The sequence below is a fragment of the Rhinoraja longicauda genome, chromosome 40 (assembly GCF_053455715.1).
Source record: "Rhinoraja longicauda isolate Sanriku21f chromosome 40, sRhiLon1.1, whole genome shotgun sequence".
In the NCBI taxonomy this organism is placed as follows: domain Eukaryota; kingdom Metazoa; phylum Chordata; class Chondrichthyes; order Rajiformes; family Arhynchobatidae; genus Rhinoraja; species Rhinoraja longicauda.
This window is the reverse complement of record NC_135992.1, coordinates 8408630-8425328: the sequence shown is the minus strand read 5'-3', so window position 1 is coordinate 8425328 and position 16699 is coordinate 8408630. Positions and strand designations below refer to the sequence as shown.

The window sequence follows — 16699 nt, the reverse complement described above, 5'->3', positions numbered from 1 at the left end:
TTATGAAATAAAATCTCTGGGAAATTCTTCCCAATTTCCCATGGCAATTAAGCAGGATCCAGGAAACTGGAGACAGCAGGACACAAGATTCACAACCCCCAACTGGGTGCACATACTTACTCCTTTTGAATGCTGTACTGAATAATTTGCAGGTTCCAGCAATGTGTCTGTGTCCCCCTGGGCATTTATCCCTCATCTGGGTAATAATCCAGCCCTTGATACACTGGTGTTTCTCCCAGCCATGAATGATTATCTGTGATTTGGGTGATAGTTCTGCTCGGAATATTTATCTCACCTATGGATGATCAGACCTGGAAAAAAATGTGGTGTACTATCATGTTCATAAGTACTATCATTGCCCGTCTCCGTCCATCCCTCTCCTCCACAGCTGCAGAAACCCTCATCCACGCCTTCATCACCTCCCGTCTGGACTACTGCAACAGCCTCCTCTATGGCGCACCCTCAAAAATCATCAGTAAACTTCAATACATTCAAAACACCGCTGCCCGTCTACTCACCCACACCCCGATCCGTGACCATATCACCCCCGTCCTTTACAAACTCCACTGGCTCCCCATCCCCCAGAGAATCCAGTACAAAATCCTCCTCATGACCTACAAAGCCCTCCATAACCTGGCCCCATCCTACCTGACCGACCTCCTCCACAGGCACACTCCCACCTGCACCCTCCGCTCTGCTGCTGCCAATCTCCTATCCCCCCACATCCGGACCAAGCTCAGATCCTGGGGGGACAGGGCTTTCTCCATCGCTGCTCCCACCCTATGGAACTCACTACCCCAAACCGTCAGAGACTCCTCCACACTCACCACATTCAAAACATCACTGAAGTCTCACCTGTTCAGTACTGCCTTCAACCACTGAAGGTCACCTCACCTTCTGTCTCCTTTCTCTGTTCGTTTACTTATTTATCTATTTATTCACTTCCCTATGTTCTCTAAATCCCTGTAAAGCGTCTTTGAGTATATGAAAAGCGCTATATAAATGTAATGCATTATTATTATTATTATTATAAGTGCTAGGAGCAAAATATCCCTTTCGGCCCATCAAGTCTACTCTGCCATTGTATCATGGCTGATCTATCTCTCCCTCCTAACCCCATTCCCCTGCCTTCTCCCCATAACCCCTGACACACGTACTAATCAAGAATCTCATCTAACCTATTTAATCTTAGGCCACTCTTCTACCCATTTTAAATATCCAGACCTTTCTTTGTATATAAAACACTACTCTAACTCGTCAGTTATCTCTAAATCTCTAAATCTTCAGTTCTGCAGAATCCTAGTACGTATGGATTTTGACTTTATTAAGTATTTATCCTCACAATACAACTCAACATTCTGCTCAGTTTCCAAAAAATCTTGCAAAGTAACATATGAAAGACCCACATTCCAAAATCAATGAGTTCTTAAATATTACTGCTGTATGAAAACATAACAAAATTAAAATCGTGAAGTTTATAAACCCATGGTGTATATCTCAGAGCCAAATGGAAATATATCACACATGATCGATCCCTGCTCTGGATAGTAATCCAGCTGCAGATGAAAATCCCTTCTGAGGGTGCTAATTCCCACTGTGATTATCCCTATGCTGGGCATTTGTCCCTGAGCTGTGTAATTATCGCTGCTTATAGAAGTGAGGGGGAATGGAGGGGTGGAGTGTGACCCCATTATGGGCGCAGAGGAGGGATGGGAGAGAAAAGAAAGTGGCAGTGGGGGTAGAAGGGGGGTGTTGAAGTAACCTAAAATTGGAGGATTCAATGTTCATACCGTTGGATTGTAAGCTACCTGAGCAGAATATGAGCTATCAGGAATATATATAACTTATCCATGCCCTCTGGCAATGGAGGAGGCCCAGGACAGAAAGGTCAGTGTGGGAATGGGAAGGGGAGTTAAAATGGTTAGCAACTGGGAGTTCCAGGTACTCTTTGGCGGGCCAAGTGCAAGTGTTCAGCGAAACAGGTATCCCAACTCTGATCACTGGTCCAGATAATTATTCCTGCTCCCTCCCGGTGGTTATCTCTCATAGAGTCATACAGCACCGAAACAGGCCCTTCAGCCCACCATGTTCATGCCCACCTTTCGGTTCCTATCCATATGAATCATATTTACTAGCACTGCACCATGGCACAGTAGTAGAGTTACTGCCTTACAGCGCCAGAGACCTGGGTTCGATCCTGACTGCGGGTGCTGTCTGCATGGAGTTTGTACATTCTCCCCGTGACCACATGGGTTTCCCCTGGGTGCTCCGGTTTCCTCCTATATTCCAACGGCATATAGGTTTGTAGGTTAATTTGACTTTGGTCAAAAATTGGAAATTGTCCTCTTGTGTATAGGATGGTGCTAGTGTACGGGAATCACTGGTCGGCGTGGACTCAATGGGCTGAAGGACCTGTATCTCCAAACTAAACTAAACACTTGGCCTGTAGCCATTTGTGCCTTAGTAGTTAAAGTGCACAGCTAGAAATGTAGAAGGGAAAAACATCACCCATTCCTTCCCTCCAGAGATGCTGCCTGTCCCGTAGAGTTACTCCAGCATTTTTCCTCAATCTTTGGTGTAAACCAGCATCTGCAGTTCTGTCTTACACATTTTGTCTAGAAATGTAGTAAATGTTTGAGGGTTTCTGCCTCAGCCGCTGCATCCAGATTCCAGCCTTACTCTGGGTGGGGAAAAAAATCCTCAGATTCTAAACAATTTACTGCTTACCCTAAGACCTATACCTTTCAGATTTAGATATCACTGCTACAAGAAAACATTTTCTACCATCTAACCTATCTATGCCCCTCATAATTTTGCACAACTCTATCAGATCCTCCCTCAGCCCAAGGAAAATATAGCCAGCCTATCCCATCACTCTTTATAACTGAAACACTCTATCCCAGACCACATCCTGGTGAATCTCTTCTGCATCTTTTCCATTAAAACCATGTTCTTCTGAAAGTGCGGTGACCAGAACTATACTCAGTAATTTATATATAAATAAAATATAATATATGTGTTTACATGAGGTGTATTTATTATATATGTGTATATATTACTGGGTGTAGTATACTGGGTATATTAGGTATAGTATAAATATATATATTACTGGGTATCTATCTATCTATCTATCTATCTATCTATCTATCTATCTATCTATCTATCTATCTATCTATCTATCTATCTATCTAGTCATTCACACACACATATATGTTTACATATCTGTTTACATACATGTTTACATATCTGTTTACATACATGTTTACATATCTGTTGTGCTGCTGCAAGTGAGAATTTCATTGTTGCGTTTCAAGACATATGACAAAAAAATCACTCTGGACGCTAATGTTTGTCGTTGACCCAGATAAATACCCCCGTTTACCCGTGCTCTGATCCTGCATTTATATATCCCCACTTTAGGTGTCATGTCCTTGTCCCATGTGTGTGTGTGTGTGTGTGTGTATCCTCGCCCAGGTGGATCAGCCCGCCCAAGGTTGTACTACCCAGGCTGGTGAGTCTGAGTGTCGGTGACGCCTCTGGCTGGTTGCTACAGAACTCCGGCAAACGCCGAGCCTTTGTGCGCGAACAGGTTGCAACGACTCACCGCTGACCTCAGCCGCGGTCAGAAAGTTTGCCCAAGAATGAGGCGCTCCAGTCGAAGGTTTCCCGGTTACATCCAACCATTACTTTAATGCCCGAGCAGTCAGCCGAGTCCAGACTCATCGAGCCACGGATCTGGTGAGTGGGGAGGCACTGGGAGGTTTGCTCGGTTCCCCGGGAGGTTCCGTTATCTGTGGCAGGACCAAACCCATTGATGCCACGTTCCTCAATGATGTCCTTGAGATGGTGGCGGCGAGGCCTCTTCTGCTGACAACACTCCCATGCCATGGTCTTGGTGGGCACAGGGTTCAGGATTTAGACCCAGCCAAGCAATAGCCATCAACTGGAGGCACAGGAGACTGCAGGTGCTGAAATCTTGTGAGAAAAGCAGAAAGCTGTGGGTCAGGGAACATCTGTGGAGGGAAATGGACAACCACATTTTGGGTGTTGGCCATTCTTCACACTGATGATAAGGAAGGGTAGCCACCCGAAACATCCTTCCTCATACCCCCCCCCCCCCAAACATACTGCCTGGCCAGTCGAGTATCTCCATCTCATTACCTTTTCTTCAATAGGCAGATATTTCCAAGTCAGCAAAACACAAAGTGCTGGAGGAACTCAGCGGGTCAGGCGGCATCTTAGTTTACTTTAGTTTAGGGACACATGCCCTTTGGCCAGCAGAGTCCATGCCGACCAGCGGTCACCCCGTACACTAACACCATCCTACACACTAGGGAGAATTTACAATTTTACCAAGCTAATTAACCTACAAACCTGTACGTCTTTGGAGTGTGGGACCCGGAGAAAACCCACGCGGTCACAGGGAGAACGTACAAACTCCGTACAGACAGCGCCCGTAGTTAGGATCGAACCCGAGTCTCTGGTGCTGTAAGGCAGCAACTCTACCGCTGCGCCATTGTTGAGGGGATGGTCAGACAACCCAAAATGTCGTGACTCTCTGAGTTACTCCAGCATTTTGTGTCTATCTTCGGTATAAACCAGCATCTGTAGTTCCTTCCTACACATGCTGTACCCTTCACAGATGCTGCCTGGCCCGCTGAGTTCCTCCAGGACTTTTGCGCTTTGCTCCAGGTTCCAGCATCTGCAGTTCCTTGTGCCTCCGTTTCCGAGTCGGAACAGGGAATGACTTGTTGGGGAACCTGCAGATGCTGATGGATGATACCCTTAGACTTCTCGCGAATGGAGGTTCTACTGTAGGGTGAAGATAAGAGAAGTAATAATCATGGAGAGCAGATAATAATGATGGAGAGAAACAGAGTAAAGATGGGGTCAATGGCCTTTTACCAGAAAGTCGAGGAGCTTTGGTCAGATACTTGTGGGAGCGGTGGCTTTAACCTTTGAATAACATTGGTTAAGAATTATTCATTGCGTGTTCCATTTGTATTCATTCCCAACATCTTGTCAAGTTCTGAAAAGACCACACTTGATATCAGATCCTACTTGTTTTACAAACTTCTCGAGGACATTGGAGCTGTGCCGACCTCGTTTGCAGGGGAAATGCAGCAACATCTGTACAACGGCGATTTCTCCCTCTTTAAGACTGCGCCTGTTTTTGAAAGCAATTTTATACAGGTGAGGTGAAAACAACATCTTCGAGCTTAGTTGTCTTAGATTTTTAGTTTAGTGATACGGTGCGGAATCAGGCCCTTCAGCAGGCCAACACACCAGGGGACAATGTTTGCATTTATAGCAAGCCAATTAACCTGTACGTCTCTGGAGTTCTCGGAGAAAACCCACGCATGTCATGGGGAGAATATTCAAACTCTGCTCCCCATAGTCAGGATCGAACCCGGGTCACTGGTGCTGTAAGCGCTGTAATGCAGCAACTCTACCGCTGCGCCACCGTGCCACCCTTGTCCTTAATCAAAACCTGGCCACTTGTGTATATTGTCTCAATGGCCTATTCCTATACACTTTGTACTTAATCCAGAATTTTGCTTGCATATGGCTTTTCTTTTAGCTAATTTATAGTCATGTGTACTGAGGTACGGTGAAAAGGTTTTTTGTTGCTTGCTAACCAGTCATCGGAAAGACTGTACATGATTACAATGGAGCCATCCACAGTATACAGGGAATAATGGTTAGTGCATTGAAAGTCCAGTAAAGTCATGGGGAGAATCATGGGGAGAACGATGAGAGGAGATCTTATCGAAACGTATAAGATTATTAAGGGGTTGGACACGTTAGAGGCAGGAAACATGTTCCCAATGTTGGGGGAGTCCAGAACAAGGGGCCACATTTTAAGAATAAGGGGTAGGCCATTTAGAACTGAGATGAGGAAAAACTTTTTCAGTCAGAAAGTTGTGAATCTGTGGAATTCTCTGCCTCAAAGGCAGTGGAGGCCAATTCTCTGAATGCATTCGAGAGAGAGCTGGATAGAGCTCTTAAGGATAGCGGAGTCAGGGGTTATGGGGAGAAGGCAGGAACGGGGTACTGATTGAGAATGATCAGCCATGATCACATTGAATGGCGGTGCTGACTCGAAGGGCCGAATGGCCTCCTCCTGCACCTATTGTCTATTGTCTATTGTCTAAGTCCGATTAAAGATAATCCGAGGTCTACAATGAGGTAGACATTAGCTCAGGACCCCTCTCTAGTCTTTGGTAGGATGGTTCAGTTACCTGTTAACAGTTGGGAAGAAACAGTATAGTTTAGTAATACTTTGGTGAACTAATGCTCCAGGTTCCTCCCACACTCCAAAGATGTACAGGTTTTGTAGGTTAATTGGTTAAAAAGAATTGTCCTTGGGGTGTAGGATAGTGCTATTGAAGGTGTTGATCGCTGGTCGGTGCAGACCCGGTGGGCCGCATGGACTGTTTCCTCACTGTATCTCTAAACTAAACAAAAAGAAGGTATAGTAAAAAGCTTTTGTTGGAAAGACAATACATGATTACAATCGAGCCATTCGCAGTGTACAGATACATGATAGGGGAATAATGTTTAGTGCAAGGTAAAGCCAGTGAAATCTGATCAAAGATAATCCGAAGGTCACCAATGAGGTAGATGGTAAGTCATGACTGCTCTCTTGTTTAGTTTAGTTTAGTTTATACAGTGGAAACAGGCCCTTCGTCCCACCGAGACCATACTGACCAGAAATCCCCGCACATTAACACCGACCTACATACACTAGGGACAATTTTACATTTATACCAAGCCAATTAACCCACAAACCTGTACAATAGACAATAAGTGCAGGTTTAGGCCATTCGGCCCTTCGAGCCAGCACCGCCATTCAATGTGATCATGGCTGATCATTCTCAATCAGTACCCCGTTCCTGCCCTCTCCCCATACCCCCTGACTCCGCTATCCTTAAGAGCTCTATCTAGCTCTCTCTTGAATGCATTCAGAGAATTGGCCTCCACTGCCTTCTGAGGCGGAGAATTCCACAGATTCACAACTCTCTGACTGAAAAAGTTTTTCCCCATCTCAGTTCTAAATGGCCTACCCCTTATTCTTAAACTGTGGCCCCTTGTTCTGGACTCCCCCAACATTGGGGAAATGTTTCCTGCCTCTAACGTGTCCAACCCCCTAATAATCTTATACATTTCGATAAGATCCCCTCTCATCCTTCTAAATTCCAGTGTATACAAGCCTAGTCGCTCCAGTCTTTCAACATATGATAGTCCCGCCATCACGGGAATTAACCTAGTAAACCCACGCTGCACGCCCTCGGGAAGCTGAAGATCTTAGAGAAAACCCACTTGGTCACGGGGAGAACGTACAAACTCCGCACAGACAGCGCCCGTAGTCGGGATCGAACCCGGTTCTCTGGCGCTGCAAGTGCTATAAGGCAGCAGCTCTACCCGCTGCGCCACCCGTTGTACTAGTTGCGGTCGGGTGGTTCCGTTGCCTGATAGCAGCTAGGAAGATACTGTCCCTGAATAAATCCCAATCTTGTGATTGTAGATCAGTAAGAAGGGCCATGTGAGTGACATCCATCATCGAGTGACCATGGTGACGCTAGGAGTCTCCTCCACAGACCCCACGCTCTATACCCCGGACGTCCTGCTCATCGCCCAGCCCAGTGACCGACAGAGGCAGCTCCAGCTGCAGATCTTCAACAGGAAGCCGGGGGAGATCTTGAGTGCAGAGTCGCAGCTTCCTGGGGGTGCCTACACCCCTCTACAACTGCTGAGGTAAGGCATTTGGTTTAGAGTCAGAGAGTGATACAGCTTGGAGATGGGCCCAACTTGCCCACACCGGCCAACATGTGCCTCCACCCCTCTACAACTGCTGAGGTGAGGCATTTGGTTTAGAGTCAGAGAGTGATACAGCTTGGAGACAGGCCCAACTTGCCCACACCGGCCAACATGTCCCAGCTACACTCACCCCACCTGCCTGTGTTTGGCCCGTATCCCTCCAAACCTGTCCTATCCATGTACCTGTCTAACTGTTTCTTAAACGTTGGGATAGTCCCTGCCTCAACTACCTCCTCTGGCAGCTTGTTCCAAATGCCCACCACCCTTTGTGTGAAAAAGTTACCCCTCAGATTCCTATTAATTTTTTTCCCCTTCACCTTAAACCTATGTCCTCTGGTCCTCAATTCCCCTACTCTGGGCATGAGACTCTGTGCATCTACTCGATCTATTCCTTTCATGATTTTGTACACCTCTATAATATCACCCCTCGTCCTCCTGCGCTCCAAGGAATAGAGTCCCAGCCTACTCAACCTCTCCCTATAGCTCACACCCTCTAGTCCTGGCAACATCCTCATAATCTTCTCTGTATCCTTTCCAGCTTGACAATATCTTTCCTATAACATGGTGCCCAGAACTGAACGCAATACTTTAAATGCGGCCTCACCAACGTCTTATACAACTGCAACATGACCTCCCAATGTCTACACTCAATACTCTTACTGATGAAGGCTAACGTGCCAAAAGCCATTTTGACCACCTGTGCCTCCACTTTCAAGGAACCATGCACCTGTACTCCTAGATCCCTCTGCTCTAAACACTATTCAGAGCCCTACCATTCACTGTGTAGGTCCTGCCAAAATGCCTCAAATTTCTCTGTATTAAATTTCATCAACCATTCCTCAACCCACCTGGCCAATCGGTTAAAATCCTGCTGCAGTTTTTAATCTCAGTTTTTGGAACCATTTTTTAACCCAGTTGTTTTTACCCCTAGGGAGTAGTTTAATGCAGTGGGATAACATAGAACTAGTTAAGGGCGGCGCGGTGGCGCAGCGGTAGAATTGCTGCCTTACAGTGAATGCAGCGCCGGAGACCCGGGTTCGATCCCGACTACGGGCGCTGTCTGTACTGAGTTTATACGTTCTCCCCGTGACCTGCGTGGGTTTTCTCTGATGTCTTCGGTTTCCTCGCACATTCCAAAGACGTACAGGTTTGGCTTGGTAAATGTAACAATTGTCCCGAGTGGGTGTAGGATAGTGATGATGCACTAGGACACCCAGATCTCGTTGTACGTCCCCTTTTCCTAACTTGACACCATTCAGATAATATGTAGGTTGGTGTGCGGGGATCGCTGGTCGGCATGGACCCAGTGGGCCAAAGGGCCTGTTTCTGTGCTGTATCTCTAAACTAAACTAGTGTGAACGGGTGATCGATGGTCTGTGTGGACTCTGTGCGCTGAAGGGCCTGTTTCCATGTTGATCAACGGTTTTGTTGGTCCAGAGTTTTGAAGTCCCACGCTCATGTGTTTTCTCCTGTTGACTCCCCAGACTTTTCCCCCTGAAGCTGACGAAGATCTCCGTCTATGACGAGAAGAACCACCGACTGCGGCTAAGGCTGGTCACCCACCAGTCCTTCTACCTGCAGCTAGTGGGGGCCGATCCCCGCTTCGAGGATGAGATGTTCCAGCACTGGGTGAAGCTGATGCAGCACATCTACCCCCACAGAGTGGCCGCGGCCAGCTCGCCCTGAGCGACCCCCCGCCTCCCCCCAACCCCACCGGACCCCAGCCCGGATAGACCTCCCAACGCCTCTGCTTATCGCTTCACCCAGGAGCAACACTGCCTCCCACTCTCGCCAGCGTGGAGAGTCAGACACAAACTGGAAGTCAAAGATAATGAAACAAAAAAAAATAAAACATATAAATGATTTATAACTCCAGGCGTGTGACCCTTTGGGGTCGAGGGTTGCGGGTTGGGGGGGTGTGGGGGGAGTGTCCGCCATTGTTTAAGTCACGGTTTACAAGTCCTCACTTTGCCATGGTGGAGAAGCTTACCTGTGCCAATGATCCTGAGAGCTGTGCTCTTGGTAGGGTTGGGTCACCCGTGGTCAATAGACAATAGACAATAGGTGCAGGAGTAGGCCATTCGGCCCTTCGAGCCAGCACCGCCATTCAATGTGATCATGGCTGATCATTCTCCATCAGTACCCCGTTCCTGCCCTCTCCCCATACCCCCTGACTCCGCTATCCTTCAGAGCTCTATCTAGCTCTCTCTTGAATGCATTCAGAGAACTTGCCTCCACTTCTTTCTGAGGCAGAGAATTCCACCAGAGATGTGGTGGGCTGGTCGAGGGGAGATGGAAGGTCCCTGACAAAGCGTGGCCCAAGAAGAAGAGCTCAGTGGTGGAACTGAGCACGGTAGGTGGAGCCCCACATCGATTGGTGTTCCCGTTTAGTTCATTGTTGCGTGTACCGAGGAACCGAGATACAGTGAGAAGGCAGAGAGTGGATGTGGAGAGGATGTTTCCACTGGTGGGAGATTCTTGGACCAGAGGTCACAGCCTCAGAATTAAAGGGCGCTCTTTTAAAAAGGAGATGAGGAGGAACTTCTTTAGTCAGAGGGTGATTAATCTGTGGAACTCATTGCCACAGAGGGCTGAGGAGTCAGTGGATATTTTGCCAAGGCAGAGATAGACAAGTTCTTGATTAGAACGGGTGTCAAGGGTTAACATAGATACATAGAAAATAGGTGGAGGCAATTCGGCCCTTCGAGCCAGCACCGCCATTCATCGTGATCATGGCTGATCGTCCACAATCAGTAACCCGTGCCTGTCTTCTCCCCATACCCCTCGATTCCACTAGCCCCTGGAGCTCTATCTAACTCTCTATGAAATTCATCCAGTGAATCGGCCTCCACTGCCCTCTGTGGCAAAGAATTCCACAAATTCACAACTCTCTGGGTGAAAAAGTTTTTTCTCACCTCAGTTTTAAATGGCCTCCCCTTTATTCTTAGACTGTGTGGCCCCTGGTTCTGGACTCCCCCAACATTGGGAACATTTTTCCTGCATCTAGTTTGTCCAGACCTTTTATAATCTTATACGTTTCGATAAGATCCCCTCTCATCCTTCTAAACTCCAGTGAAGTCAAGCCCAGTCTTTCCAATCTTTCCTCATATGACAGTCCCGCCATCCCGGCTTACGGGGAGAAGGCAGGAAAATGGGATTAAGTGGCAGAGATCAGCCATGATTGAATGGCGGAGTAGACTCGATGGGCCGAATGGCCTAATTCTTTGCCTATAACTTGTGAACAACGTTTAGACTGAGACGCAGGAAGAAGGTTTACAACTCTCTGATTGAAATTTGTTTTCCACATCTCCGTTCTAAATGGCCTACCCCTTATTCTTAAACTGTGGCCCCTGGTTCTGGACTCCCCCAACATTGGGAACATGTTTCCTGCCTCTAACGTGTCCAACCCCTTAATAATCTTATACGTTTCGATAAGATTCCCTCTCATCCTTCTAAATTCCAGTGTATACAAGCCTAGTCGCTCCAGTCTTTCAACATACGACAGTCCCGCCATTCCGGGAATTAACCTAGTAAACCTATGCTGCACGCCCTCAATAGCAAGAATATCCTTCCTCAAATTTGGAGACCAAAACTGCACACAGTACTCCAGGTGTGGTCTCACTAGGGCCCTGTACAACTGCAGAAGGACCTCTTTGCTCCTATACTCAACTCCTCTTGTTATGAAGGCCAACATTCCATTGGCTTTCTTCACTGCCTGCTGTACCTGCATGCTTCTTTTCAGTGACTGATGCACTAGGACACCCAGATCTCGTTGTACGTCCTTTTTCCTAACCTGACACCATTCAGATAATATGTAGGTTGGTGTGCGGGGATCGCCGGTCGGCGTGGACTCGGTGGGGCAAAGGGCCTGTTTCCGTGCTGTATCTCTAAACTAAACAAAAAAGGTCACCCCTCATTCTTCTATACCCACGAGGGTTCTGCCCCAGTCTGCACGGTCTCCCTCAACAAACCCACCACCCCCAGAATTAACTGCTCATCCCTCACCGAATTCCTCTGTCACAAGCCTTTTGCTTCCTTCGTGGGGGAGACCGGACCTGTGCACAATATTCCGGATGCAGAAACCTAGGTCATTCTGAACCACATGGAACCTACGTATCTGGAGGATCAGTTCTACACGGTCAGTGTGTCCGTTGCATGGATTCTGTGTGCAGGGCAGTGGGATTTGGTGGGTGAGGGATTAGTTCGGGTCAGTGTATGTGTGTGTGTGTGTGTGTGTGTGTGTGGGAAGGGTGGTAGCATTCTGTGTGCTGGGCAGTGGGATTTGGAGGGTGAGGGATTAGTTCGGGTCAGTGTATGTGTGTGGGAGGGGTGCTGGGATTCTGTGTGCTGGGCAGTGGGATTTGGTGGGTGAGTTGTCAGTGTATGTGTGTGTGGGAGGGGTGCTGGGATTCTGTGTGCTGGGGATGTAGGTGGATCGCTAGGGTTAGCATGGACTAAGACTAGGTGTGGGTCAGTAGATGTGGGGTTGAGTGATATCCATGTGTGGCTGGACTTGTGTGGGCTCAGGGTTAGGGGGTGTTCTTTGGCCTGGGGTTACGGACATTCCATGCGGTCGGTGTGTCATGAGGTCACAAGTTGTAGAAGCAGAAGTGGGCCCTTCAGCCCATCTACTGCGCCATTCAACCATGGCTGATCTATTTTTCCCTCTCAACCCCATTCTCCTGCCTTCTCCCCTTGACCCCTGACACCGTCAAGAATCTGACAATCTCCGCCTTTAAAATACACAATGTCGGCTTCCACAGCCGTCTGTGGCAAAGAATCCCACAGATTCACCACCCTCTGACTAACGAAATTCCTCCTCACCTCCTTCCTAAAGGCACGCTCTTTTATTCTGAGGCTCCGGCTTCCGGTCCGAGACTCTCCCACCGGTGGAAACATCCTCTCCACATCCACTCTATCCAGGCCTTTCACTATTCGGCAAGTTTGAAAGAGGTCCCCCCTCATCCGTGTAAACTCTAGCGAGTACAGGCCCAGTGCCTGGGGGGAGGGGCTTAGTGTGCAGTACGCAGAGAGGAAAACATACCGTCCGGGTCGAACATGCGACCAACATGCATCCTAATCCTAGGTATACATGGTGGTCAAAAAGGCTTTTGGCACATTGTCCTTCATCAGTCTGAGTGTTGAATATAGAAGTTGGGAGGTCATGTTGCAGTTGTACAAGAAGTGGTGAGGCCGCACCATGTTATAGGAAGGATGTTGTCAAGCTGGAAAGGGTGCAGAGAAGGTTTACGAGGATGTTGCCAGGACTCGAAGGCCTGAGCTGCAGGGAGAGGTTGGACAAGCGAGGGTTTCCTTGGAGCACATGAGGATGAGGGGTGATCTTATAGAGGTGCATAAAATCATGAGAGGAATAGATCAGGTAGATGCCCAGAGTAGGGGGGTTGAGAACCAGGGGACATAGGTTTAAGGTGAGGGAGGAAAGATTTCATAAGAATCTGAGGGGTAACTTCTTCACTCAAAGGGTGGTTCGTGTATGGAATGAGCTGCCAAATGCAGGTAGACAATAGACAATAGGTGCTGGAGGAGGCCATTCGGCCCTTCGAGCCAGCTCCGCCATTCAATGTGATCATGGCTGATCATTCTCAATCAGTACCCCGTTCCTGCCTTCTCCCCATACCCCCTGACTCCGCTATCCTTAAGAGCTCTATCTAGCTCTCTCTTGAATGCATTTAGAGAATTGGCCTCCACTGACTTCTGAGGCAGAGAATTCCACAGATTTACAACTCTCTGACTGAAAAAGTTTTTCCTCATCTCCGTTCTAAATGGCCTACCCCTTACTCTTAAACTGTGGCCCCTGGTTCTGGACTCCCCCAACATTGGGAACATGTTTCCTGCCTCTAACGTGTCCAACCCCTTAATAATCTTATACGTTTCGATACGATCCCCTCTCATCCTTCTAAATTCCAGTGTATACAAGCCTAGTCGCTCCAGTCTTTCAACATTTGACAGTCCCGCCATTCCGGGAATTAACCTAGTAAACCTACACTGCACACCCTCAATAGCAAGAATATCCTTCCTCAAATTTGGTGACCAAAACTGCACACAGTACTCCAGGTGCGGTCTCACTAGGGCCCTGTACAACTGCAGAAGGACCTCTTTGCTCCTATACTCAACTCCTCTTGTTATGAAGGCCAACATTCCATTGGCTTTCTTCACTGCCTGCTGAACCTGCATGCTTCCTTTCAGTGTCTGATGCACTAGGACACCCAGATCTCGTTGTACATCCCCTTTTCCTAACTTGACACCATTCCAGATAATACTCTGCCTTCCTATTCTTACCACCAAAGTGGATAACCTCACTTAACCTAGGTGGGACTAGTGTAGATGGGACATGTTGGCCGGTTGGAGAGGCTAGATGCGGGAAGATTGTTCCCGATGTTGGGGGAGTCCAGAACCAGGGGTCACAGCTTAAGGATAAGGGGGAAGTCTTTTAGGACCGAGATGAGAAAACATTTCTTCACACAGAGAGTGGTGAATCTGTGGAATTCTCTGCCACAGAAGGTAGTTGAGGCCAGTTCATTGGCTATATTTAAGAGGGAGTTAGATGTGGCCCTTGTGGCTAAAGGGATCAGGGGGTATGGAGAGAAGGCAGGTACGGGATACTGAGCTGGATGATCAGCCATGAACATATTGAATTGCGGTGCAGGCTCGAAGGGCTGAATGGCCTACTCCTGCACCTATTTTCTATGTTTCTATGTGTGGGCAAGTTGGGCCGAAGGGCCTGTTTCCACACTGTAAGGCTCTGTAACACCACATTGTACAGAGGTGAGAGTGAAACTATAAGCACAATGGGCAGTAGCATACACAAGCACACGGGTTCTGCAGTTCAAACATTTAACATGATTATCATTAAACTTTTCCCGGACTCTGGCAGTATTCCTTAGAAACAATGTCCCAGGATCAAGGTCAGATGTCCCAGTAAATTGACAGAAGATCTGTGGATTTCTACATCGAACAGCTGGTGTCGCTTCAATCTTCTCCAGCTTTGCGGATGATTTGGCAGTCGGAAGCCCTTCTGTGCAGCGCCCGGCAGGCCCTTCGATTCTCTACTCACAAGCCAGCTTGCTGTCAAAACTAGAGAGGGAGACTGCAAAGGCTTGAAGGGCGCACATGGGGTAGTTGTAGTCCATGGTGAACACGTCATCAGCGACCCGGCCAAACTGCATGATGATATAATCAGCTGGAACCAAGGGACAGGGAGAGGGAGAGGGAGACAGATGGAGAGAGAGAGAGAGAAAGAGAGAGAAAGAGAGAGAAAGAGAGAAAGAGAGAGAAAGAGAGAGTGTTAATGTGTAGGAAGGAATTGCAGATGCTGGTTTAAATCAAAGACAGACACAAAATGCTGGAGTAACTCAGCGGGACAGGCAGAGAAGGAATGGGTGGAGAGAAGGAATGGAGAGAAGGAATGGGTGGCCTTTCAGCTCGAGACCCTTCTTCTGAAGAAGAAAGGTCTTGAAGAAGAAGGGTCTCTGAAGAAGACGGGTCTCGACCCGAAACGTCACCCATTCCTTCTCCCCAGAGATGCTGCCTGACCCGCTGAGTTACTCCAGCATTTTGTGTCTATCTTTGAGTGGGAATTAGTTGGCACATTCCAATTCATTATGTTGAAGTCGCCCCCATCCATTTCCAGGTGGTTCTCTGAACCTTCCTCCACTCAATCCCCATCTCTACCCTCAGCACATGTTCAAAGACTTGTCCCAATTCTTTTTCTCCCGTTTCTTCTCTCCAGAGATGCTGCCTCAAGTGCTGTGTTACTCCAGCATTTTGTGTCTACCTTCTGTCCCTAGTCTCTCCTTGGCTCATTCCTCCTTCTTTCAACTTTACTTCAGACTTTAGAGACTTTACAGCGTGGAAACAGGCCCTTTGGTCCACCAAGTCTGTGCCGACCAGCGATCCCTGCACACTAATGCTATCCTACACACACACACACACACACACACACACTAGGGAAAATCTACAATTACACCAAGCCAATTAGGCCTGTATGTCTTTGGAATATGGGAGGAAAATGGAGCACCCGGAGAAAACCCACGTGGTCACAGGGAGTAGGCACAAACTCTGTAGAGACTGCACGGAAGGTCTGGATCGATCCTGGGTCTCTGGCGCTGTGAGGCAGCAACTCTTCAGCTGCACCACCGGACCACACTTATATATAAACCTACAGAACTCATCACACCTCACCCAACACCAATCCTCTGCACAAGCCAGAAACCCTCCACACATTTGCCTTCAATGCCCAGACTTGGTTACAACCTCGGACTTTTTAGTTTGGAGATTCAGCGCGGGAACAGGTTCTTCAGTCCACGCCGACCAGCACATTAGCGCTATCCTACACGCACTTGGGACAATTTTTCCATTTGTACCGAGCCAATTAACCTTCAAACCCGCACGTCTTTGGGGTGTGGGAGGAAACTGAAACACCCGAAGTAAACCCACGCAGGTCACGGGGAGAACGTACAAACTCCGTACAGACGGCGCCCGTAGCTAGGATTGAACCCGGGCCTCTGGCGCTGTGGGGCAGCAGTTCTATCGCGGTCCTGTACTATCCTGAGCCATTCCCTTCACCCCTCCCTCCCTCCTCAACGGGGACCGCGAGGCTTCCCGTCAGGCCCGGCTACTCACAGTCATTGGCGTGGATTATCTGGAAGTTCTTCACAGAGGCCTGGGTGACTCGTCCGTGGAAGTTCAGCACGTAGGACTGCGTGTCTTCATTCCACACCGGGGCCTTGTTGTGGAGCTCGATGATGTTCTCCATGTTCTTGTTTTGCCAACGTGTCAGCAGCGTCTCGTGGTCCTGGTGAGGAAAAGCACTGGTCAACACTCAGCCCAAAGCCCAGGGGCAGGCAGCAGCTCCCGA

General features: G+C 48.2%; 1 protein-coding gene across 1 annotated transcript in view; it reads right to left on the bottom strand.

Annotated features, from left to right (window-relative positions):
• Window positions 1-14742: 14742 nt before the first annotated feature.
• The window catches only part of LOC144611575 (tubby protein homolog), a 35340-nt gene continuing 33383 nt past the window's right edge, over window positions 14743-16699 (bottom strand). Inside the window, exons 14-15 of the mRNA XM_078430743.1 lie at window positions 16465-16636; window positions 14743-15022 (exon numbers count right to left, since the gene is read on the bottom strand). Coding sequence (XP_078286869.1) covers window positions 14889-15022; window positions 16465-16636 — 306 coding nt within the window. The 3' untranslated portion in view covers window positions 14743-14888. The remainder of the gene's footprint in view (window positions 15023-16464; window positions 16637-16699) is intronic.